This window comes from Molossus molossus, unplaced genomic scaffold (genome assembly GCF_014108415.1).
Source record: "Molossus molossus isolate mMolMol1 unplaced genomic scaffold, mMolMol1.p scaffold_m16_p_18, whole genome shotgun sequence".
Classification (NCBI taxonomy): Eukaryota; Metazoa; Chordata; class Mammalia; order Chiroptera; family Molossidae; genus Molossus; species Molossus molossus.
In genome coordinates, this window is record NW_023425353.1 from 46181742 (window position 1) to 46207085 (window position 25344).

The window sequence follows — 25344 nt, forward strand, 5'->3', positions numbered from 1 at the left end:
GTGAACCTGCAATCCCATGATGATTCAATCTGTGAGTGGAATGGGCTCCTTCTGTTTTCTGAATGTAGTCTGATGGATGCTTTGCTTTGCTCTCTTATTTTTCCTACATTATCTTCTTGGTGGGTCGGTGCAGAGGTGATTAAATACATCTCTAGTTAAACCATCAGAACTTCTACAGAAACATCCACCAACTGTTGGTTACAGGATTATACGAGTGCACCCCACCTATCTCTTTTTTTTCTCTAAAATATTAAATTGGATCCATCTTATTTACTCAAAACGGTCAACCACAGACAACGGCACATCCATCATTATGCCCAAGTCCACTATCCGTCATTAAGTAGCTTCCATCAGGGAGTGACATTTCGCACATAACAAACAGGAAGGTGAAGATTCTCTTAAGATTACTGTGTGTGCTTGACCACAGCACATACGTACCAACCAGTTCTCCTAGAGACCTTAACCACCTCCCGCTCTTTGATCTCAGTGTCTCCATCTTTGTCCTTTTTAACCATCACCAGGTACACCGCATGCTGGCCACGTGCCCAGGTTAGGAACTTGCATGCGTGGTGCCAGTTTTGTTGCCAGGCGTGGACACTAACTAGATGTCAGTATGGGATTCTGTCTAGAAACAAATATGAGAAACTCTACCCTGGAAGCCACATGGCTCATCTGAGAAGCACAGCTGCACATTATATCAGGTGTCTGCTAAAGAAGCATGGTTAATAATGCCCACAATTAAGACCTAAGAAGTTATATGATAGTCCATGGGTAATATGTTTTCCCCAGCTTTTATATACTCAGATGCATTATTTTTTAGACTAATAAATTATCCTGCCACTTTATCAATCATATTATCACAAAAGTAAACTCCATCTGTTTGTTCAACAAAGGACTTCAAGATTCTTTTTAGTCGGCACTTAGCAATGTCTGATTGATAAGTATTATCCTGCATATAAAATAGATTCACATCATAAAATATTACTCACATTTTTTTTTACCTTTTTTTTATTAGCAGCTATATTAAGATATAATTCACACATCACACAATTCAATGGCTTTTAAGATAAGTCACAGGGTCGTGAAATCATCACCACAATCAATTTTCATCAGCCCCAAAAGAAACTCTGTACCTTTAGAAGTCTCTCCTCATTCCTCCCATCCTCTCCACCCACTGCCCTAAGAAACCACTAATCTAATTTTTGTTTCTCTACAGATTTGCTTACTCTGGACATTTCATATAAATGAATCATATAAAACGTGGTAATTCCACGTGACTGGCATTCCACTCAGCATAATATTTTCAAGGTGTATACATGTCGTAGCTAACTCTAGTTTTAAGAAGCTTGATGCCCAGAGGGGCGTGGTATGGGGGGCGGGGAGTTGTGTACATTTGCACTATCAGCCATGCTGCAGGCAGTAAGCTTGGCTTTCAGGCTGGCACCAGGTTCAAGGCTTTCCCGTGCATGTGTACAATCAGGAGGCTGGCTAGTTTAATTCTTTTGAGTGGATTACAACCGCATCTCAGGTCCTAGGAGAAGAAACACTGGCACCTCTGGCACCTTGGCAGACACAGTCCTCAGGGGATAAAGTATAACATAAGGCAGGTAAATCTTGCTGGTAGATGTAAAGAAGAAGTTGCTGCCTAGGAAGGAGGTCTAGCAGAAGGGGAGAGGAGCTGAACTCAGAGACCAGTTCCAATCTGGCTGATTTTACTTTCTGCCTAAGACCATTTGTCCAGCAGAAGTACATCTGAAAGGAGCTGTGGTTGCCCTGGCTGGTTTGGCTCAGCGGTTCGAGCATCGGCCGACCGACCAGAGTGTCCCGGGTTCAGTTCCTGCTAAGGGCATGTACCTTGGTTGCAGTTTGTCCCCAGCCCTGGTTGGGTTCTTGTGGGTGGCAACCAGTCGATGTGTCTCTCTCACATCAATGTTTCTCTTTCTCTCTCTTCTCCCCTCTCTCCCTCCTGCTCTATCTGAAGCTAAAATGCAAAAATGTCCTCAGGTGAGGATAAAAAGAAAAGAAAAGGAGCCGTGGTCATCATTGGGAGTGGGAAATATTTTGGGCAGCTCAGAGAGGTGAAGAATATATATTTGCTGACTCATCTTGTGGAACTATCAACTTAGAGTCAGCAAAGAACTCTGAGTAGTTTGAGTCAGGACATTGGATGAGACTACATTTTAACATTCCCAAGGAAGATAAATCATTGGTCTGTTTAGTTATTCTTCCAATTTTATATTGAACCTCCTCAGTTCATCCCATAGCACAGACCCTTCTGAGTTAAGCTTTATTCCCACTCGTACCTTCTTCCCTATGTCATTTCTTTATATACTTTGAAAAATTTGAACGGTTCATCTTCTAGCCTTTCCCAACATACTAATTCTGATTCCATTTACATTTGATTATTAGTATTAGAGAACAAGTTTTGCATCATGTTAATCTTTAACCCTCTGGTAAACAATATATCCATCCATCTATTCATCCATCTATCCATCCATCTATTCATCCATCTATCCATCCATCCATCCATCCATCCATCCATCCATGCACTTAACAAACATGTATGGGACTAGTGTGCAAGACACTGGGTACAAACATGAAACTGCATTAACTTAAAAGGTATTCTTTCATTGCTGTCTACAAATTCCCAGCTGAGGTGCCCCAGAGGTCCCCACTTCACAAAATCTTTTCTCAGAACAGCAACCGCCTGTTCTCACTACTACTCTGGTGGAATCATTGAGCATCTTTGCTTTACACCTTGCCCTCTGGCTGGCTGGGTCCTTGCTGCTGAGGAACAGTAGACACTGGAGCGCCAAGTTTCTAAACTCTAGGGCACTGGATAGAGAAGGGAAAGCAGGACCAGGTCAGAGACGAGGAGAGGACAAAGAGGAGAGGGCAGGATGATAAGAGACTCTGGATTTCCACCATCTCAAAATCTGAGAGCAGAAAAAGGGGCGAAGCAAGTTTCAGATGATTTCTTCAAGGCCAACAGTCAGACATTTGGATGGGCCAGCATGAAATGCCCATTACTCAGAACAACACAAGCAATAATTCTACTGCAGTAGGTGGGCCTAGCATACCTGAAGGGATTTCAACAGGAAGACTGGTTTCAATTATTTTTCATTGGTAAAACTTTGAGATGACCTACATTTATTTTTATTATTATTATCTTTATTGATTCAAGAAAGATGAAAGGAGAGAGAGAGAGAGAGAGAGAGATATTGATATGCGAGAGAGAGAGACATTGATTGGTTGCCCCCTAAATGTGGCCTGACTGGAGATAGAATCACAAACTGGGTATGTGGCCTGACTGGGAATAGAACCCGCAACCTTTTGGTGTACAGGACGATGCTCCAACCAATGAGCCACACCAGCCAGGGCTAGATGACTCACATTTATGAAAAGTCACGCTCTTAATTATCTTCCTGAACAAAAGCATTAAGCTCTTGTTGATTATATTTTACACATTTACTTTGTGTTTACCACATGCCAGATGCTGTCCTAAATGCTTTACACATATTACCTCATTTAATCCTCACCTCATCCTTATGAGGTAGCACTATTATTAGCCTCATTTCCTAGATGAGAAATGGCAGCAGAGAGAAATGAAGAGATTCTCCCAAGACAACACAGTAAGTGGTGGAGCTAGGATTCAAACCCAGATTAGTATGGATCCAGGATACGCGCTCTTAACCACTATGCCTCCCACGTGATCTTTCTTCATGGCACTTATTGTAGATATAACTTGGTAGTTCTCTCTGCTATTGTTTAATGTGCCATCATCTAATTAAAGGCTATTCCTCCCTAAGCCACAGTCTCCACAAGAGCAGGGTTCTGTCTTGGTTTTGTCGCCACTGTATGGCCAGCATGTGGCACGGTCACTGGCATTCATTTGGTGACCGGTACATAATGGTTGAATAAATACATCAGTCTTTACTGATGAATTGAAAAAGACTTCCTGAAACTAAAACATATTAATTTTAAGGGCAAGTCTTGGGCATAATACAGTTGCATGTACAAGAAGAACCTTCCTACCTCCTAGCCCTGTAGACTCCGATTCTTGGTGGCTGACAACCTTTCAATCCACAGTTGGCGCTCAACCACTCAATCATGCAAATTTGCAGGGAATAGGTGGGTGCAAAGAGTTTCCGTCGAAATTTAATCACCAGGGTACACACACTGGCAGTCTATAGTGTTTGGCTGGCAGAGTGTTTAAAATCTCAGCCAATTTTTAAAACCAGGAGATGTCACATAAAACCCAGATTTCTTGCTTCATGTGAAAAATGGGGAGATCTGGAAATACTGAGCCCAAATTTTCACAGGGCAGCAATCAACTGAACTGAGGAGGACAGTTGACCTCCTAAGAGATAGTCCTACTTGCTAGCTCCCCACAGTCAGCACCTATGTCTATTCTGCTCCAACTCAGGCAAAATGTCAGTTACCATTTATGTTAATTCTCACATTATATCTTTTTATAAGAAATATTTCACAGAACTTTTACCTTTGTCAAAAGTAGGAAGACCAAAGTAATTCAAGAGAAATGAAAGAAATAATTTTTATGGAAGCGAAAAATACTCTTGTAACAACTAAACAATGTGTGTGCTGGTTGAAAAATGTAAATTAAGCTGTCTTTATGAAACAACTGTACCTCTCTCTCATTAATATCAGCTCCCTGGTGCTCATAGGCATTCATTTGAGAACTCTGGTACTCATGAGATCACTTCCTGCTTTAAAGGAGGGGGTGGGTAAAAAGCAGGAAGGTAAAGTTTATTCGAAGAGTGGGCAAGGCGAGGAGAGTGGGAAGGGTCATGGGCAATGGGCACTAGCTGCCTCTGATTTTGCTTGAAGAGTCAACTCATGGCACCGGGTGTACACAGAACACCCACAGTCACTTCGCACCTTGCATGTTTGAGAAAATGGTTTGCCTTTTCTTTATCTGAAAATCCATCCAGAATGAGATTCAAGGTTATCGCTCTAATATGTGGGCTCCCAGCTCTTCAGCCTGGTGTTATATGAAGGAGAAGGAGTAGCTCCATTGTTATCAGGATAACATCACTGTTGTTCTAAGCTCTACTGGTCTCCTTGCAGGAATACCCTGCAGCCGCGGGAGGCGTGCACTTCATAGAGTGTGAGGAAAAGGAGGCTACTGACTTCATGGTGCTAATGATTTAGATGGAGTTGACATGAACAAGCATATAGGATGATATAACCCAAATTCAGGCTATGGGAATGATCTAGAACTCATATATGTAAGTAGCATGTGGCAAGTGTATATGTCTATGTGTGTTCAAGTGTACTACTTCATTTTGAAACAGTCCAATCTGCAAAACTCTAAGTTTTTCAATGTGAAAACAGATGGGAGTATTTTCATAGCACAAAAAAATCCATTACTACAGATGGTCTCTTAATATTAAGTTCTTTTAATGTAGTGGTTCTCAACCAGGGGTGATTTTGACCCCAACAGGACATCTGGCAATATCTGGAGACACTGTAGTTATGTACTACTGGATCTAGTGCATAGAGGCTTGGGATGCTGCTAGGCATCCTACAAGGCTCAGGACAGCCCCCACAACCGAGAGTTATCTGGACCCAAACGTCAACAGTGCCAAGCCTGAGAAACTCTGGCCTAATATACCTTACATATAATTTATTTTCTTTTTAAAAAGGTGATTTGCACACATGATCTAGTGCCATTGTATAAAACAAAGGGCACCTGCCTTTCAATGTGGTGCTGATTCAAACGAAGAGGCTCACAGGCTGTGAGCTGAGTTGGTGACCTGGAGTGATGCAGGCGATGGATGGCGGGATGCACACTGGGTGTGGCTGGCAGTGGGTGTTGGTGGAAAAAAAGCATCATTGGTTCTGGGATGGGGGGCAATATGGTAAAGAAAGGAACATGTGGAAAACTGGCCAAGATTTGTGGAATAAAGTGTGTATACCAAAGCACAAAGCCAGAAACACAATGGAACTCTTTAGGGGAGGGAAGGGTTGGTGGAGTTAGAGTTTGATCTCACAGGTCATGGAAGAGGGTCTGAATGTCGAGGAGGAGCCTGTGGTGGGTGCGGAGGGCAGGGGAAGATTACTGCTGAGTGGCTGGAAGCAGAAGTTTTTTAGGGAGATGGGTGGTGAACATGGGGAGAAGGGGACAGGACAACGTGGCGGGAAATATCTGTAGATAAGGAAAGGGGGCAAAGTGGGGTGACTACTCAAAAGCACATTCTGGAGTCTCCAGGAAATTCGTAAAGCAGCTAGTTCAGAGAGAGCCGAGATGAGCATGGTACCAAGGACAGCGCATGGAATCTCAGCAGTCATGAGCATCTGGAAAAGGAAGAATACGGATACTAAGTGGGCACCGGTCCTTAGTATCAGTACAAGAAGATATGGTCATAAAAGCTGGACCAGAGCAGATGGCAGAGTGGGAAGCTACTGGACCTCAGACTGAATGCTGGGAGCTAAGGAAAAAGCTTTGCGGTTGTAGGGAAGTTCTCAGAGGGATGTGAGGTAGTGTATGTGAACTCCTAATGCAGGAAGTAAGCAGCACCCACATCCTCTCCTAAGCCTGCCCGGCATTTGACTTCAGTCTCTCCTGATGCCATTCCTCTCGTTGTGAGGAACGGCAGCGGATGCTCTAGGGTGAGGTTAGGGCATCCAGTGAAACCTCTGAAGGACGTGCCCTTGACAAGAGAGGAAAGAAAAGAAAGAAGAGCCAGCTCATGCGTTTGTCTGCACTTGGATTTGGTTTGGAAACTACTACTGTTTCTTTGCTACCATTTCTGGGAGTTGAGAGACACTTTCATTTAACCTTTGGAGTAGTGTGCTATACATTCTAAAAAATGGCTCTATTGTTTTCTGGAGTGGTGTTATCTCTTACTAGTATATGGGTGGCAGTACCTAATTGGAGTCCTACCTTACATCAGCATCCTTACAATTACATAAGCATTGTAGGAAAACCTGCAGTTGCATTAACCTCATAGGCATTACTGCATTTTAAAGACATGATGTCTGCAACAGTTCGTTAGGTGGACGGATTGGATATGTGTTTAAAGGAAAGAAATTCAACTACAGAAGAAGAGTAGAGATGGAAAGAAGAGGAAAAGTGAGGGAGAAAGAGATTGAGGGACAGTGGCAAGGGGAACAGACAAAGAGAAGGAGGGGAAGGGAGGGGAGAGGAGGGAAAGTTGAGAAAGAGAAACTGAAATAGTGTTTGATCACCTCATATTCAAGCTCATGGATGGGAGGGATTATGCAATGGGACTCGTACATCTTCCCACTTTTGCTTTCCTTTCCTGCTTGTGATTCTAGCATTTAAGGGTACCTGTTTCTCATGCAACATTTTATTTTTTCTGGGCTGACTTTGAAACCTCCCCATCCGCGACTCGATGGTACAGCAATCCTCTAACTTTAAAAGAGGCCAAGGAAATTCTAATTAGAGATCATATTTCTTTGGGTTTAACTCCTCCTTTTAATCTAAGCCTCTTGATGTGGTCACTTCAAACATCTCCAATCTTACCATTTAATTTCCATTTCTAATGTCTACACAAGCCTTCACACAAAGTCAACAGAGCTCCAGAACATGAAAAAAGATTTAGATTCCTGTGCCCAAGACCGAGGGGCAGTGAAAGAAGATTCAGAAAGAACCGTTTTCTGTGGACTTTCTGCTTCAGTTACTCATTTTTGTCTCTGCAGCACAGAAAATGGCTATAGAACAAGAACATGGACAATGGGAACCAAACCCAAACCGAACAGGACAGACACACCCCATTTCCTCCATCCTGGCTTCAAAACAGGAAATTCTTTTTCTCTTGGACATGATCACCAACTCTGATGCAAACACACCAGCAACTTTGGGGACATGCAATTCCTATAAAGATGGCATATTGTGGGGCAGGGTACACAGGACAGACACTCCAGGGAAGAATTCTTTGTAAACAGACCCAGAGTCTGCCCGGCAAAGCTGCCCGCAGAACAGCCAGACTCAAGTTGTCTGGGGACTTCGGAATGTCATTGGAATTTCTGGTGGAAACAGCCAGCCACACCCCCCACCCCCTGTAAAAAAAAAAAAAAGACATCAATTTTAACTGTGCTAAAACCACAGCCGCAAAGAAGACATAATGCTCTGGCTGCCAGTTCCCCTCCCCTTTGTCTGATTTCCAAACTTACTCCCCTTCCTCCTGAACTGGGGGCTGGGGAGAAGTCTGCAATCATACAGAACTGGCTGTGATGACCGATTTTAACTTCACAAGTCGGGGATAGGTTACTTGCAAGACAAAAAAATAAGGAGCTCATATCTTCTGAGTGATTGCTATGGTGCTTTTAATTTGTCTCTAACTTCTACAAATTAAATATGTGTTTTCTCATATTCTATGTTGAAAAAAAAGACAGACATTATATTCTGCATTTCAGCTCTCCTCAATGTGAAAATGACACTGGCTCCCTGCCAAGTCTTGAAGTCTTATTTCAAATTTGATTCAATGAACTGAATTCTGACTTTTTCTTAGTTTGTGTTCTCAACGCTTCAGAAGCTTGATAACTTTCTCCCCTCTTGGCTATAAATATAAAAACAGGAAAAATACACAGGGAGAGTTAAAAGTCATTCTAAAGTCAACCATGAAGGTAACTAGTCTTAACACTGGGTTCTGTAGGTAGCTTGTTTTAATTCGTCTATGTGTTCTTAACTACGCTTCTTACCTTTTTATTTTATTTTTTTCCTTTTTATTGAATTTATTGGGGTGACACTGGCTAAGAAAATTATACAGGTTTCAGGTGCACAATTCCACAACACATCATCTGCACACTGCATTGTGTGTTCACCGCCCCAAGTCAAGTCTCCGTCTATCAGCATGTATCCCTCCTGTTCCCTCCTCCACCTCCCCATCCCACATCCCCCTGGCAATTACCACACTATTGTCCATAAATACTTAAAAAAAACACCAAGATTATGATCATTCTCTACATACTAGAAAACTCCAATTAAAGACTAGAGAGTAAACCATCCTTAAAAAAAACTGTAAAAAGTTAAGACAGCTGCATTAGTGAAGAGTTTATAAAGCTGTGGCGACAACAACAGACACAGATGAAGCAATTGTGAATTTCACGAAAACAGATAAAAATCCAATTGGAGTAATGAGGCCTGCTCCACTGAACACCTGTTTATAGTCTTAATTTTGCCCTAAGGAGATACATCTGATGTCCTTCAGCAACAACAAAAATCAATTATGGATCAATATGGATAAACATGTTGGGTATGACCTTTTGTCCTAAGAGACAGGTAACAGCTGGGTTTAGTTTTCCTGGGATTTACTTAAAGACTTGGAACAGTAAATAATGGCACATTTAAGGATATTTGCCTGTTTCGATTTAGTGAGTTAGGCAGGTGGCCGTCACCCTTCAATGGCATAAGGCTTTGAGAAATTACATCAATATATGCATACAATGTGTCTTAACTTCTAGTTCATGCGTCAAATTAATTAGTAAAGAATCCCCGGTTTAACATTTTAGAAGCACATATTTTCCAGTGCTTGTTGAAGAAAATACAGTGGAAAGACAAAAGAAAAAAAGAGCAAAAAAGCATGAAAAGTTTTGCAGGAATTTTTAAGAATAGTGGAATGTCCAAATAGAGAGACAGACACCAATATTTTCTTATAAACAAAACTAAGAAAGGCATCACTGCGAAAGGCATTTCCAGGCATGTGTAATGAGGCAATGTTAACTTCTTTTCAAAGATAAATTGCTTATAAGTATAGTATTAAATGAAAGAGAAAGCACACACTCAATCTACCGCAAATGTTCCCATTAGGGGACTTACACAGTGTGCCCCTTGCAATAAATAAAAAATTCAGATGCCCTTCAAAAGGATGTAAAACTAAATGAAAATGCAGATGAACAAGTCTGAATATTTTTTATGCTATAATCCTTTCATATTTCATATCTGGAAGTTATAAAGTAGCACAGAAAAAACACAAACACAGTATATAGTAATAACAAAACAGGGATTTTAGATTTAGTTTTTTTGTTTTTTTAGATTTTATTTGTTTTCAAAACAGGCTACTATTAATTATAGACACATTAAAAAAGGCAAATGCTACTTTTTATAAGAGCCACATCAAATAAACCACATTCTGTTTTAGGATAATTTCACGGAGAAATTCACATTTGATCAGTGAGCATCATATTCCTGTAAATTACGGAAACCTGTGAATTTGCTTTCCTATGCATAGATCGTACACAGAAAAAAACGAGTTACTGGTGTATTTGCACTAGAATTAAAGCTATTTTAGAAAGCCCTTTCTATCTGGCAGTTGCCACTAAGTTCCCTAAGAACTCCCTGTTTGCTTCATTTATTTTACTTTTTGGTAATACAAAAAATAATCTATTGATAGAAAATTAAACGGCATTGTAAAACCACTGCATCTATTAAAATAAATGGATACTGCACTTGTTTCAACATGGGATATTTTGAAGACTATCTCACCCACTTTCATATACAGAGTTCATTTGACATGACACAGACCAAATGGGTCACAATGGTAATATAAAATGTACCAGTTTCTTTCTGGGTTTTACCTTCTTATAGCTTGGAATGGTTACAGGTAGATTCTTTACAGTTAACATGGATAAATATATTAAAATGAACATTTACAAATCCTATCATAGCAACATAGTAGTATAAAAAATAATCACTGAAATATTTTTCTAGTTTACTAAAATAAACTTTTAATATGAACTGATAAGAAAAAGTCAAATGAGTTTTTAATCTGAACCTGAACTAGGGGAAATTATCCCACTTCGAATGCACAGTACTTATTCACCAAGGGGAAGCTTTTTACATGTTTTCTTTAGCAAAGAGGCTGACAATAATCCACTGGGATATATATATATATGTGTGTGTGTGTCTATATATATATATGTATACATGTGCGCGCGCACACACACACACACACAGTCTAAAACAACTCCATCCAGCTTTCATATATAAAGAAAAAAGTGCTTGGAAATCTTTGTTGTTCATGGACCCCTTTCAATCACCCAGCAACCTCTCTTTACTGCTGTTCTTAATTTCAAACATTCAGCACCCAAAGGCAAATACCTGACAAAGCTGATGCAAACTGTAACTTCAACACACCACGGAAACTTTCGATAAATTTAGGTAACATGGTCCCTACCTTTTTTTTGAGAGTAAGATGGCGACTGCCCTTGAGAAAAAGTAGGTTTTTCTTCAGTGAGATATTCAGGTTGGCTGTATTGATTCAGGGCCATGTCCAAGTCAGAGTCCTTGCTTTTCAGCATGTTTCCAGGGTAACTACAGGTATAAGGCTGATTCACTGCCCAGGCCTGTTCCATATATATGTTGTTACTGGGCACAGCCTGAGCGCTGCACCCACTGTAACCCGGACTATCTTCAAAATACGTGTAATAATCAGCGGCCTGCATGTAGCAATTGCTGCTGGCAGCTGGGTGCACCTCATAGAGTTCTTGCATACAATAGTTCATTTTGTTACCCTGGTTCAGTTTCTACTTTACATATACACACACTCTATGCATGCATTCACCAGCCCCATACACCCAGAGAGCCAGGCATATACGCCGAGACGCGTACATCCATACACATGAAATGAGAAAGAAGATGAATAAACACTACCACCAACACGGCAACCCAGCCTGCTTTACTTTGGAATAGCACCTGATGTGCTAAAATCCTATTTAGGTGGAGGTGTCTTCTGAGCTCTCCTGCCATTCGAACACATTGGAAAGCAGATTTCTGACTACCCAAGGTCTAAGCTGTGATTGCAGCTAATTCCTGGGGAAGATGGCAGGCAGGTAGGGACGACCTCCGCCCAGCTACAGCAATGACAGCAAGAAGCTTCCCTTGCTCTGAGGCTGGGGAGATTCATTTTATAGGCTGTTTTTAACCCCTTTCAACATGATTAGAAAACGATTACTCATTGTTATGTCATTTTGGTTGACAACTTAAGCATGAAATGTTATAAAGACATCTTAGAGACTATCCTTGGATACACAGAAAATCCAAAAATCAATAACCCAGTTTATTAGCCTGATGACTGACTCCAAAACATTAATCCAGTCATACAAATGTCCGTGGTTAAATCTGTTGTTGAATGTTACTGACCGGCTTTTCATACCAGGATCCCTCCATTTCCTAACGACACACAGGTCCCCTAGCCTTTTAAAACATGCCAAGGAAAGCCACATTTGAAGATGCTGCTGGTGTCTGTGAGTTCTATCTTGTTCTTGGCACCTGATAATTTTCTACATCATTAGCACTAATCTACATGAGATCTAAACCTTAAATTAACTGCTCATTGTGCCTTCGTGTTTTGTTTATAAGTGCATAACGGAGAGCCTTTGGGAATACCCTTAAATAAAGACTACCCCTCTATTACAGCATTTCCCATCTGTTCGTGCTTACCAGCACTTTATTTTATTTTAATTTACTTTATTAATTTATTTTTGTTACAGATGTTTCTCCTTTTCCCCCCATTGACCCCCTCCTCCCGATCCCCCCTGCCCTGTCCCCAGCATTTTTGTCTATGTCCATGGTTACGCATACATGCATGTAAGTTCTGTGGTTTATCTCTTCCCTCCCCTCCCACCCCCTCTTCTGAGGTTTGTCAATCTGAACCCTACTTCTATGTCTCTGTTAACAGCACTCTTAATGGTAGTATGTGGGAAACTGTGTATACCATCATTTGATTCCCATTCAAATCTGCTTTTGAGACTATTTTGAAGTGTAATTGGATTTAAGTAGTATTCACACACTTCACACTTAAAGATAGTGATCCAAACAGGAAAATCATTTTCTCTAAGAATCACCATTTCTTTGAACTAAGATGCAAACAATATCAAATAAGACCACAGTTGCTTGCTGAGATGATCACTAATGGTATTCTGTCTGTGTGGATGGTGGTTAGCATATGTGTGTCCACATATATGCGTGTGTGTTCTAGAGGGTGATTCAGTAAGGGCAGAAGCTGCTTTCTTTGAAGCTAGGGACTCTTCCTTTCTTCTGGAGATTTGGTTTGCAGAGCTGGGCTTCAGGTGATGTTTATATTTGTGTTTCTGCTGGCCATGAACATGTGACCTTATTGCTATTTTCCTCCCAAGGGGCCACAGCAATATAATATTGTAATATTCAATAGAGAGACCCCTGTTTGGACACGAAGCTCCATTTAACTGTATGCTGAACTTCCAGGACAGGGACATATGAGAGGAGAAAGGAGGGTATTACCATCATTCAACAAACATCTACAGGGCACCTGTTAAGGACTAAGCAGGAGGTGGTGGGAGCAGAGGTTGTTCAAAAATTCAAGCACGGTCCTTGCCACCAAGTGGCTTAACAGCACGTGTATTCAGTACGCAGAGTGAGATAGACTGTTGTGAAGCAAGGGAGCCTTTTAAGTGCTGATGACTTTTATAAATGTAGTAAAGGAGCTATGGATTCAAGGGACGAAGGTGACAATTAGAGAACGAGCTTCAGAAGAGACAAAATGAAGGAGGAAACCAAGAGAAACCCTGTGGATGTATAGTAATAAGAATCCTCGAAAAACTGCAACTATAAAACAGCTATAAAAATGAAAACAACTATAAAAACCAAACAACTATAAAGCAACTATAAAAATGAAAAATTGAACTATAAAACAAGTAAAGAAATTTTCTCTAACTTGGTACATTTGAACTGGAAAATGAATCGTAACATCCTAGAAAGCATGAAAGTTACTGTAAGAAACAAAGAACACAGCTAACATTTTAATAGTGCTTTTACTCTCGATCACTCTTAAAACAAATAATTTAGTCTCAGGGTTTTTAAGAACACATACACATAACATTACAATGGACATATTCTCCCTACTGAAAATGTCACAACATTTCACTGGAAGCAATGATTGTTTTCTGAAAACTCCAGGAGAAGGATCCAGGACTTACGGCTTTTTTTGGTCTGATTTCATTTATTTATCTCAAATTTCCTCAAACTAATCTGAAAATTAACCTTTCAATAAAGCAGTTTTTGTTTTTCCTGGCAGGCACACTTGTTCCAAGGCCTCTTTCTGGGTAGGAGTTGCATGTCGAATCCGTCCAATTCTGCAGTTGTGCTCAGTGCATTTCCTGGCTCCCTGTCTATTTCAAAGGCACAAATCCAAGCAATTTCTTGCTTTTCACCAGGAACAATATCAGCTAAAGCCAGAGCCTCAACTTTCAGTCCAAAAAAACACATAAAAACAATTTTCCGAATGTACTAAATGTGCTCAAAAAATCAGGGTGTTATTCGGCCCCGAACTGGATATAAATACTGCAGTGAAAAAGGAAAGGATGCCTCTTGAAAAACTTGTTCTCTCAATTTTCACAAAATGTTTGGAAGACCCCTGAGAATCAATAGCATTTTTTTTTTTTTTTTTTATCCTCACCCGAGGACATTTTTCCATTTTTTGTACAGATAGAGTGGGAGGGAGAGAGAGGAAGGGAGAGAGAGAGAGAGAAACATCGATGTGAAAGGGACACATCGAGTGGCTGCCACCTGCACGACCAACCAGGGCCAGGGACAAACCACAACCGAGGTACGTGCCCTTAGCGGGAACCGAACCCGGGTCTCACCAGACTGCAGGTCGACGCTCTAACCGCTGAGCCAAACTGGCCAGGGCTCAATAGCATTTTTTAAGAAGATTTTTTAAATTGATTTTTTAGAGGGAGAGTGAAACATCAATGTGAGAGCAAAACATTGACCTGCTGCCTCCTGCACGCCCCCTACTGGGCATGGAGCCCCCAACTCCAGCACGTGCTCTGAGAGGGGATTGAACCTGCAACCCTTCAGTGCACTGGATGGTGCCCAACATGAGCCACACTGGCCAAGGCAACAGCATTTTAATAATGAATTAAAACCATCCCAAATTCTCTCAGAAATCATTGAACAAGAAAAAAGTTTCAAAACATATTTAGAAGAACCCAATTCCTCACTAACTTTACTTTTTGGAGAAAACACTACAAAACTGTCTACAACTCACTTCTTGTACCAAGTAAAGCTATTCTGTACTTGTAGTAATTTAACGGAACGCTCATTACTGTTAGCTGGAAATGGAGGTCAGCGCCCACACTGAATTTGGCTACATGGCTCTCCCCACCCAGCAGAAGCAATCACAGTGTTGTCACTTGTGATCGATCTGGCAGCTTCTTTGCAAAGTCGATACAGCAATTTAAACATATTATGTGTCACAAATGAGGTGAGCTTCAGTACAATTGTTTTCTTATTTCCCTGGCTGACTATTCTAATTTAGTTAAAGAGAAGCTTAAGAGTTATTTGACCCGTAGTGCATCCAACTGCCTGAAACATACTCAGAAGGCTGTCACAATTCTCATTAGACGTGTTTCAATAAAAAAACAAAAACAAAAAAAGAAGAAGAAGTGTTTTAATCAATAGTTATTTATTATAGAAACACACCTTTGTCTGTGGCTAGAAGGAAATCATTTAAAAGGATGAGACTAACAATCTTGCTTGGAAAACCTCATAGGTTAAACAACAAACTCTCAAGGTCTCTGAAGGAGGAAAGAGTTCTTTCTTTCTGTCTCTTTTTCCCCTCTATTTTCTTTTAATATATATATATATATATATATATATATATATATATATATATTTTATCCTCACCCGAGGACACTTTTTTTTCCCCATTTTTTGTTCAGATAGAGTGGGAGGGAGAGAGAGGAAGGGAGAGGGAGAAACAGCCATGTGAAAGGGACACACCGAGTGGCTGCCACCCGCACAACCCAACTGGGGCCGGGGACAAATTGCAACTGAGGTACGTGCCCTTAGCGGGAACCAAACCCGGGTCTCTCTGAACCGCAGGCCGACGCTCTAACCGCTGAGCCAAACCGACCAGGGCTTCTTTTAATTTTATTTATTTATTTATTTTTATCCTCACCCAAGGACATTTTTTCCATTTTTTGTTCAGATAGAGCGGGAAGGAGAGAGAGGAAGAGAGAGAGAGAAACATCGATGTGAAGGGACACATCGAGTGGCTGCCACCCGCACGACCAACCAGGGCCGGGGACAAACTGCAACCGAGGTATGTGCCCTTAGCGGGAACCGAACCCGGGTCTCTCCGTACTGCAGGCCGATGCTCTAACCGCTAAGCCAAACCGGCCAGGGCTCTTTTAATATTTTTAAAAAGCATTTTTTCTTTATTGATTTTAGAGAGAGAGGAAGGGAAGGGGAGAGAGAGAGAGAGAAAAACTGATGAGAGAGAACATCGATTGGCTGCCTCCTGCATGCCCCCCACTGGGGATCAGGCCCGCAACCTGGGCATGCGCCCTGGGCGGGAATTGAACTGGCGACCTCTTGGTGTGTGGGTTGATGCTCAACCACTGAGCCGCACTGGCCGGGCTTTCCCTCTATTTTTCAACCGTGTTGATTCTCCAAAAGGCTCCACACAGGAATCACCCATAAAATCTAAAGAACATAAGTGTCACCCTCAGAACTTCTGACTTAATTGATATGGGGAAAAACCTGAGTATCAAGATTTTTTCAAGTTCCTCAAGTTATTTTCATAGGCAGCAAAATTTGAGAACTGCTGTTCTGTGGGGTATCAAACTCCAGTCAGGGCCAGAGCATCCTGCCTACCTACCCCTTTTCTTTCATTTTCAGTTTCACTGCACATTTCCCTTAGTTCTTAGAAACGGACCTCCCGCACTTCAATCTGGCTTCACCCACCCCTGAGTTCTCTCGCCAACTAGAGGAGATGGGGAAGGGGATGGATTAGCAAAGAACTAAACAAGGGAGTGTGTGATACATGCCATAGACACAGGGAGAATCTGCCTGGGAGTCAGGGAAACTGTGAACTGGCTTTTGAAGAATATGTATGACTTTAACACCAGAGGCTGGGGATATGAAACAGCTGAGCAGATATGTCTTAAGGAGAGTGTTGTCAACTATACTTGCAAAAGGGCACATAAAAAAAAGATAAATATTAGGTAACGTTAATGCTAGCTTCTACTGTAATGACTGTTCTTACTTTCTGTTTCCGAAATAGAACCTCTAGATTTTAGAGGGCAATGATCCTTGGGAAAAAACATGTTTCCCAGTCTCCCTTGCATTTAGTATGTCCGTGTGAATAACTTCTGGCCAATGAGATATAGCAGAAGCTGTGTGGTAAGGCAGTTTCTAGGAAATGTAAAAGACAGCTGTAAAAGGCAACTGGTGCATAGTATGTTTCTTTGTTCCTTCTTTCTTCTATCTGGAATGTGAATATGATGGCTGGAGCTCCAGACACCATTTTGGTCCATGAGGATTAAAACCATGTTTTAGAAATGGTAGAAAAACAAGCTGGAAGGAATCTAGGTGCTGAACCTAAAACTACAACAGAACTGCCATATTAGAATGTCAACCTGTGGACTTTGTTTCCTTGAGAGAGAGAACAAAATGTCCATTTAGAAGCCCGGGAAGTTGCCGAAGGCGATGTCCCCATGGTCTTTGCCAAGGAGGAAAGCTGCTGGCCTAAAGAAGCAGGCTGGACACATGGCAGATCCCAGGTGGCTGCAGAAGGACACGGGGCCTTTGGGCTCTGGGATTGAGCCTGGTTTGGTAGAAATAGAAGTTCAAAGTCCTCTTCCTTTAAAACATCTGTACTCTGAATTTGTTTCTCCTTTTTTCTCCTTTAGTATTTAATAAAAGCTTTTCAACAGTTCTAGCCTGTTATAGCCTTATTAAAGGATATTAAGAGGAGGCTTTGGTTCTCAATCCATCACCAAGCAGAATTTGCTTTTACAAAAATGAGCCTGAAAAAGTGACAAGATTGTTGTGATGCTTAAATACTACGACCTAATGGACAGTGGATCACAGCGCTTGGATCCCTGTATGGAACAGAGGTAAGGTAGGAAAAGGGAACAGTGTGGCTAAGGCACAGAGACACTGTTCAGCACACCAAAGGCCCGAGTTTAGGTTACATAAGCGGCAAGAGATAGGAATACAAACAGTCCGGGGCCATGTTATGAAGGGCCTGTACATCGTTAAACCCAAGGTGATTTCAAGCTGGGATGGGGGTTGTGGCTGAAGGAATAGGTGACATGTTTTTGAGTAAGAGTAGAGGCATAGAGATCTTGTAGGGAGATATTATGGTTCCTGCTTTAGTGATGAGGAAACTGAGCCAGGAGAGGTTACTTGTCCAAGGTCATAAGGTTGATCAGTGATGATCTGAATGCAGGTTCATTTGGCTGTAAAACCCTCACTTATTTCCAAAATACTGTGCCTCCACTAGGAATAACAGCTTTGCCTGTAGTAAAGCTGAAATAGTTATTTATATTTATATCTATGTTCTCTTAATACCAATGCATAAATTACAGATAAAAGTACAGTGCTTAGTTCCTGGATATTTAAGTTAACTTAGGGGTTCACAATAAGCATAGGATAAGTGCTTATTAAATGAATGAATGAATGAATGAATGAGAGTGGGCAGTGGCTGAATGTCCTAAAATTATGGTCTTCCAGATTGTGAGTTAGTATGTATTTTCTCCATGTAAACAGGGTGAGGACTTAGAATACAATACGTGGCTATAAAATATGCCTCCAATTTGCTGTCCTTATGCCATTAGTAGCGTACAGGGTCCAGGGTACTGTAGGGCTATGATGACCTGATATGTAGTAATTCTTCATGGTTTATCAGTTGTCTTCCTTGAGGGCTCCAGAAACTTAACCATGTCAGACATGGACATTTATATGCTCAATATATTTCTGAAAATCCTTGCTGAGCATTTAGTCCATGAAATTCTCTCTTGCATATTGAAAATAATATTTGGTCTGATTTCAGCCTGAAGTCAAAATTTGTTCCATTTAAGTTTTCAAGTAATGGATTGTAGGGCCCAAATTCCCAGGTCCAGTTGTGCCATTTCAAGGCCTCTTTCATTGCATTCCAACGGATGGAAAAGTGTTCACCAGTGACCGGAATTCTAGCACAGTGTCTTGCATGTGAGAACTTCCAGGATGACGATCTAACTAATCTTTCCCAAGACCAAAAGCAAACCATAAAGTCTCCTGGTGCTTTGAAAGAATGGGATAATATTCAAATAAAGCTCAGGATTTAGGCCAAATGAAAAATGTACCTAACACAAAAATAAATACAGACTAGCTGAGGACTGAAAAAGAGTAAGGTTTTTGAAATATATTTTAGACTACTGTTATCGGCTTTGAATTCTCTTTTCTAAACCATCAGTAGAATGTCTACTCTTTTTTGTGGATGAACATTTTATTCAATAGCAAACTTTTAAAAAATCCTCACCCAAGGATATGCTTATTGATTTTAGAGAAAGAGAGAGAGAGAGAGAGAGAGAGAGAGAGAGACTAATGTGAGAGAGACTAATGTGAGAGAGACTAATGTGAGAGAGACTAATGTGAGAGAGAACAGCAACTGGTTGCCTTCACTACCTGCCCTGACAGGGGATCGACCTGTATCCTAGGAATGTGCCCTGACCGGAATCACCCTTTGGTGTACCAGACAACGCTGCAGCCAACTGAGCCGCACTGGCCAGGGCTTAATAGCAAACTTCTAATGATTCTAACATAGTCTGACAAAACTTGGGTGTCACAGACTAGAAACGTACAATAACATTTCAGTTTGGTGTAACTTTAATCAGAACACTGGCTGGATAATGATGATGAGATCAATTGCATGCTATCTTCATAACCAACAATAAGACTGATGGGGGAGGTATTTCCATTCATTCTACAGAGTGGAAAATCGAGGGTTTTCTCATCCTTAATGTAGCTACTAAGGGAAGATGTTGGTATTGAAATGTTGGCCCTTGAATTGCTATTTTAGAACTTGCTTGTCCACTTCTCCACACTGCTTTTTTAAAGTAGAAAATTATTTTAATGTTTTGAAAATTCTAGGTAACTAATTATGTGTTTTACCACAAATTCTAAGATCACTTTAAAGATTTATCTGTTTTTCAAAAGATGTGCCTAATTTAATGCCACTTCATATACTTATTATGATACATATACTTAGGACACATACACTTATAACACTAATGTTCTTTTCCCTCTATCTCTAGAAAAAATGCTTTTTAATATTTTATAGTTTTTTTATGAATATCATTTATGCTTTGCATGAATATCACATAGCGACTCATTTTATGTATTCTTTAATATAATCCCCTAAAGCAAATAGCTCCTTTTCCCCTTATTGAACACATTAAGATGATTATTTCATTGTAACTCACACTGATGGACTTGATTTGAAAAGCTGAGTGGTTGTTTGAGTGGAATGTTTTTGACACTTAACAGCAACAGTGTGTTTTCTTTATTCTAGAATAGTATGTCAGAGGCTAATTTTGAAACAGATTTCTCTACTAATAGGAATAATGAAAGGTACTGGGACCATCTGCATTTCCTTTATATTTCACCTTTGAGAACAAGCAGTGCCAAATCTAGACTCTGTCACCAATCATTTTCAAAAGGTGTGTTCTACATTCATTAGAGGTTCCAGTCATGCATGTACGCGTGAAAATGTTATGAAGCATAATTAAAGGTAAAAAATTCAAGCAAAGTATTGATCCATGCTACACTACGGATGACTCCCAAAAACAAAATGCTAAGTGAAAGATGCCAGTTATTTTGTATGATTCCACTTTTGTGCCGTGTCCAGTGAAGGGACAACTCTGTAGGGACAGAAAGTAGCTGAGTGGTCGCCAGGGGCTGAGCACGGGAATACAGAGCAAGTATAAATCAACTCAAAATTTCTTTGGGGTGATTGGAATGTTCTAAAATAAGATTGTGGTGAAGACTGCACAACTCTAAATACGCTAGCAATGATGAAACTGTACATTTAAAACATGAATTTTAGGGCATGCAGATTATATTTCAAAAAGGCTTTACAAAAATAGAGGTGGATTGCAAATAGCTTTAGATAAGTAAAACTGCTCATCAAAATAAAAAATTAAAAAGTTCACATTATTTATGTATTAGTATCATGTATCTTCTCGATCTAATGGAAAACACACCGTAGGATGGCTTTCCTCTGAAATTTGCAACAAAACAAAAAAGACATGTCAACAAACCAAAAACAATATCGGACACACTGACTACTTCAAGAGTTACGTGAACTTGGAGTAAAAGTGAATTATTTCTGAAACAAAGGAGCTTAAATTCTTCATTATTCTTCTCTAAGACAAATGCCAGCCAGCCAATAGAACATTCACCATTGCTTGGTCATCAATGAGTTTCTGCTCATTTCAAGTCTAGACTCAAAAGGTCTTCCAACATGTCTATTTGGAAATCTCACCTAACTTTTCTTTCTCAGCACACAGTGCAGTACTGGGCTCACAGAACACACTCAAGAACATTTTTGGAAAAGCTGATGAAGAGAACAGACCCGGAGACATAGAACAGAGTATAGTTTAGACTGACAAACCTCAGAGGAGAGGGGCGGGGTGGGGGTGGGGGGATGAGATAAACCAAAGAACTTACATGCGTGTATGTGTAACCAACAGACATAGACAACAATGCTTGGTGGGGGGGCAGGATAGGGAGGAGGGTGTCTGAGGGGAAAAAGGAGAAACATCTGTAACAAAAATAAATGAATAAAAATTAAAAAAAACTTAAAACATAAAGTTACCACATGATACCCAGCAATTCCTCTCTAGAAAAACAAAAAAGAACATTTTGAATGCACAATCTCTGGTGAGTTAAGCAGGCATGTTCAGAATCTATTAGGCAGAGTACAGTAAGTACTTCCATTACATTTCATGACGACATAAAGAAAGAAAGACTTCGTTCTGACGGGAATGGAGAAAGAATCGCAGAGGAGGTGGTATCTGAAGCAGGCCTTGAAGGATGAGGGAATCCAGCTGGTGCCCACTGATCACGTCAAAGGAAAGTTAGGAATGAGATATCATGTGCAGCCAGAAAGGGATAACAAGAAAGCACTATCCCCTATGTCTGGCCATAAATAATCAGTAGGATGAACCTAGTGCCGATACCTGTTTTCCTTGGAAACCCATTCAACTGAAACTCCTGAAAAAATTAACATGTACCTTTTTTCCCTTAAAGGGCAGGAGCTTCTTTTATTTACATAGTTTTGACCTTTACATATATCTTAGGCTTATTATAAGAAATTCTTTCCAGAGCTAGGCAAACAAAAAGTCAAATAAGTATCTTTTCATTAGTTGTGAGGCCTGGCACAGTACAGGGCAACTATGGATAGTTGGGGTAAAATCTGCCACTCACAGAATATTGCCATATAGGTGAACAAACCAACTCACACAAATACTCTAACTCAAATGCTAAGTTACTTCACAATATGGATACGAGACTTAAACAGTCATCTTTTCAATACAGTCCTATATTTAAAGAGTCAGTCAGGTTTAATAAAGTTAAGTCCCTTGCATAAGTCAATACTGACAAACGTCATGGGGACAGAGGTTCAACAAAGATGGTAATTCTGTGTCAGGTCCATGCCATGGTGAATGGCTCCGGACCATGCAGGATTTCTGACTCATTTCCAAAGCTTAGCTGGTTCTGGGCTTCTGGTATCCTTGCAGTGTGGATAGAGAAACAGGGTCATAGTTATTCCAGTTTAAGTCAAAGGAGGCTACATTGGTCCAGAACCTGAAAGACGAATCTGTAAACATAGCTCACCATTAGCTCAGCCACAGAACAGACTGACTACAGAGAGAGAACCCATCCCTGTGTCAATATAAGTTATAAATACGGGCGAAATGGTTCTCAATATACTTGCCTACTTTGTCTGCAGTGCTGCTGTTAGAGGCCACCCTTGGTGTGAAGTCTCTGCCTCTCCAGGGACACTCAACACCCAAAGCCTCTGCCTGGAGGAGGTAAGGGTGTAAGGTAGTACTTGTCACCTACACCTTTAGGGGAATAGGTTTATTATGAGCTTGAGTATGTTTCCAGAAACCAAAGTGGGAAGAAGCCTAGACTTACTGGGGAACTGAGAAATCTGGACAACCCAAAGACTTGTATATTGCTGGGGGAAGCTGCCCCAGAAATAAAGTAAGGACACTGAAAACGATGGTGTAAGGCAACTGCGTTCGCAACTCATCCTGGAGTTGGTACTATGTTTTTATGATGACCATAGCTTAGGTTCTAGGGGCCTGTGTCGATTGAATGTATTTTCCCCAGTTGTCCCTACAAGGGGAGATATGGTTACCATATGGCAGAGCTCCTTTAAAATGGAGTGTAGACTAATATCCTTGGGTTCTTTCCAGAATATCAATCTCTGACTACATTATTTGTTGGAGAGCATTAGTGATTTGTCCAAGGTTAAGTAGCTGGTAAGTGTTAGAACCAAGAGCCAAATCATGGACTTCTGTTCTGAACAGTCCCTAAACACAGGGCCAGCCCTGAGCAGGCGGTGAGGAGGGTGACATTTGTCGTTAGGGCACTGTGTCATCGCCTCAACTGTGCAGTGAGCACTGACCCTACTGCACAGCTCACCACCTGACACTCTGCATGGAGGAACGGGGCAGCCCCGCTCCTTACTTCCTCTCTCTCATTCTGCGATCATCGCTCCCTCACGGTCTCCCCTTCCCACTCCTTCCATTGTCTTTATTAGACCTTGTCGTTGGAGATGCTCGAGCCTTGATAAAATATCCAGCCAGGAGGTTTGCATTTTGAAAAACCACAAAGGGCAACGATGGAATTACAGGCATTCAGGGCAACACCTGGGCAATGTCCTGGGGGAAGGGAGGGACTTTGAATTCCAATGGTCACCTGTGGTTCTTTTTAAGGCTGACCCTCCTAACAGTACCTTTACAACTTCAATGCAATTCCAGTAAGTTAGCCATCCACACTGTTCCTGGTTTTGTCTGAATATTGGGGGACAGGGCACAAGGCTAAGAGATTGTTTATATTATATCACTGAGTCTCTACTAAAGTTTCAGGCACTATGTCGAGTGCTTAACATATATTATCTTACATGTTGACGACGAATCTAAAAACCGGACATTATTACCCCATTGAGAATGAAGTAGACTGAGAGTCAGAGAGGTATAAAAATTTGCCCTGAGCTGGTAAATTAAAGAGAAAGGAGTCAACATAAGTCTGTCTGAATGTAAAGCATAATCTTAACATTTAAAAATGTATACAAGTTGTTCATAAATATATTCTTATTATAGAAAAATTTCGAATGCCGTTTTATATCATTAATATTAGTATCCCCCTTTATCCACGCTTTCCTTTATGAGGTACCTATTGTTACAAGACTAATGTGCTCAGGAATTTTTTCTATGCACATTTGTGCACATACAACGCTATAGACGTTTAAAACTGTAATGGGGTTACATTATACTTAATGTATGATGGCTTCTCCAATAAGTATTCCTAAGACCATCTCTTTTTAAAAAATCTGTGTATTTTTCTAGTAGACGCTTTAGATATACCATAATTTATTTGAACATTCTTCTATGGATGGACATTTGGATCATTTCCAAATTTTTAGGAACAGAAACAAAGATGCAAAGACAACTTTTGCGTTCAGACCTCTGTGCCCTTGTGTGAGTATTTCTGTGTGACAGATGTTACAAGAGGGGTGGCTGAGTCGAAGCATGGTTGTGACACACACTGTTAAATTGGCCTTGGAAAACTCATGGTCCATCGGCTCAATGGAAACTAAAGTCAGATGAAACAGAGCCTTGAATTTCTGATGTCTGCCTTCCTTTGACATTGCCTTGCTCCCTGGGTTGTCCTCCCTTCCACTCTAGCTGATGGCTTTGCTTGCCCTCTACCGCTGACTGCCCTGGTCTGTGTGCAAGGTGCTCTTGCCTGGCTTTGGAGTATCACATCACAGGGCTCTCTTGCATATGCCAGAAGTGGGCAGAGAGCACTTATTCTCATGTTGATGGCTAAGGCTCCAGAGTGCCCTTGAAGTATATGAATCACACTGGTGCTCTCCGCCGGGACTGCGCACCCTGATGTATGGTGAGTAGGGGCAGAGTGGAAAGAGGAGATGGATGGAGCAGATGGTCGTACTGGTGAGAGGGTTCAAACTTTTTAATCCTCCATCTTCTAAAATATTCATTTACCTGAAGATGTCCTTGTATTTTACTTAAGGACAAAGATAGCGATCACCCACGGAAAATGTGAATGTCTAACTTGAAGGATTATAATGCATACAATGACTTGGTTTTATGTCTCTCATTTTTAGACCAGTTTGTTATTTTGGTAAATGAGAATTATACATCATTTACAATTGTCATCATTGATTTGATTCATTCTTTTCTCCTTATGAAGAACATGAGTTAATGCTCTGCCCCTTTGCTGACATAAGATATTGTTTTAAAAATTACTTTAACTTGTCTAAATCTTGGAGCCCGGTTTAATAAATTATAGTA

The 25344-nt window shown here is 40.8% G+C and overlaps 1 protein-coding gene across 4 annotated transcripts in view; it reads right to left on the bottom strand.

Annotated features, from left to right (window-relative positions):
* THRB (thyroid hormone receptor beta) overlaps positions 1-25344 on the bottom strand; it is a 346849-nt gene that overhangs the window by 39435 nt on the left and 282070 nt on the right. Inside the window, exon 1 of one of the 4 annotated variants that reach the window (XM_036267241.1) lies at positions 11163-11595. The exons of the other annotated variants lie outside the window; for them this stretch is intronic. Within the exon in view, the coding sequence (XP_036123134.1) occupies positions 11163-11490 (328 nt within the window). The 5' untranslated portion in view covers positions 11491-11595. Of the gene's footprint in view, positions 1-11162; positions 11596-25344 lie in introns of those variants that run through there. 4 annotated transcript variants of the gene reach the window in all.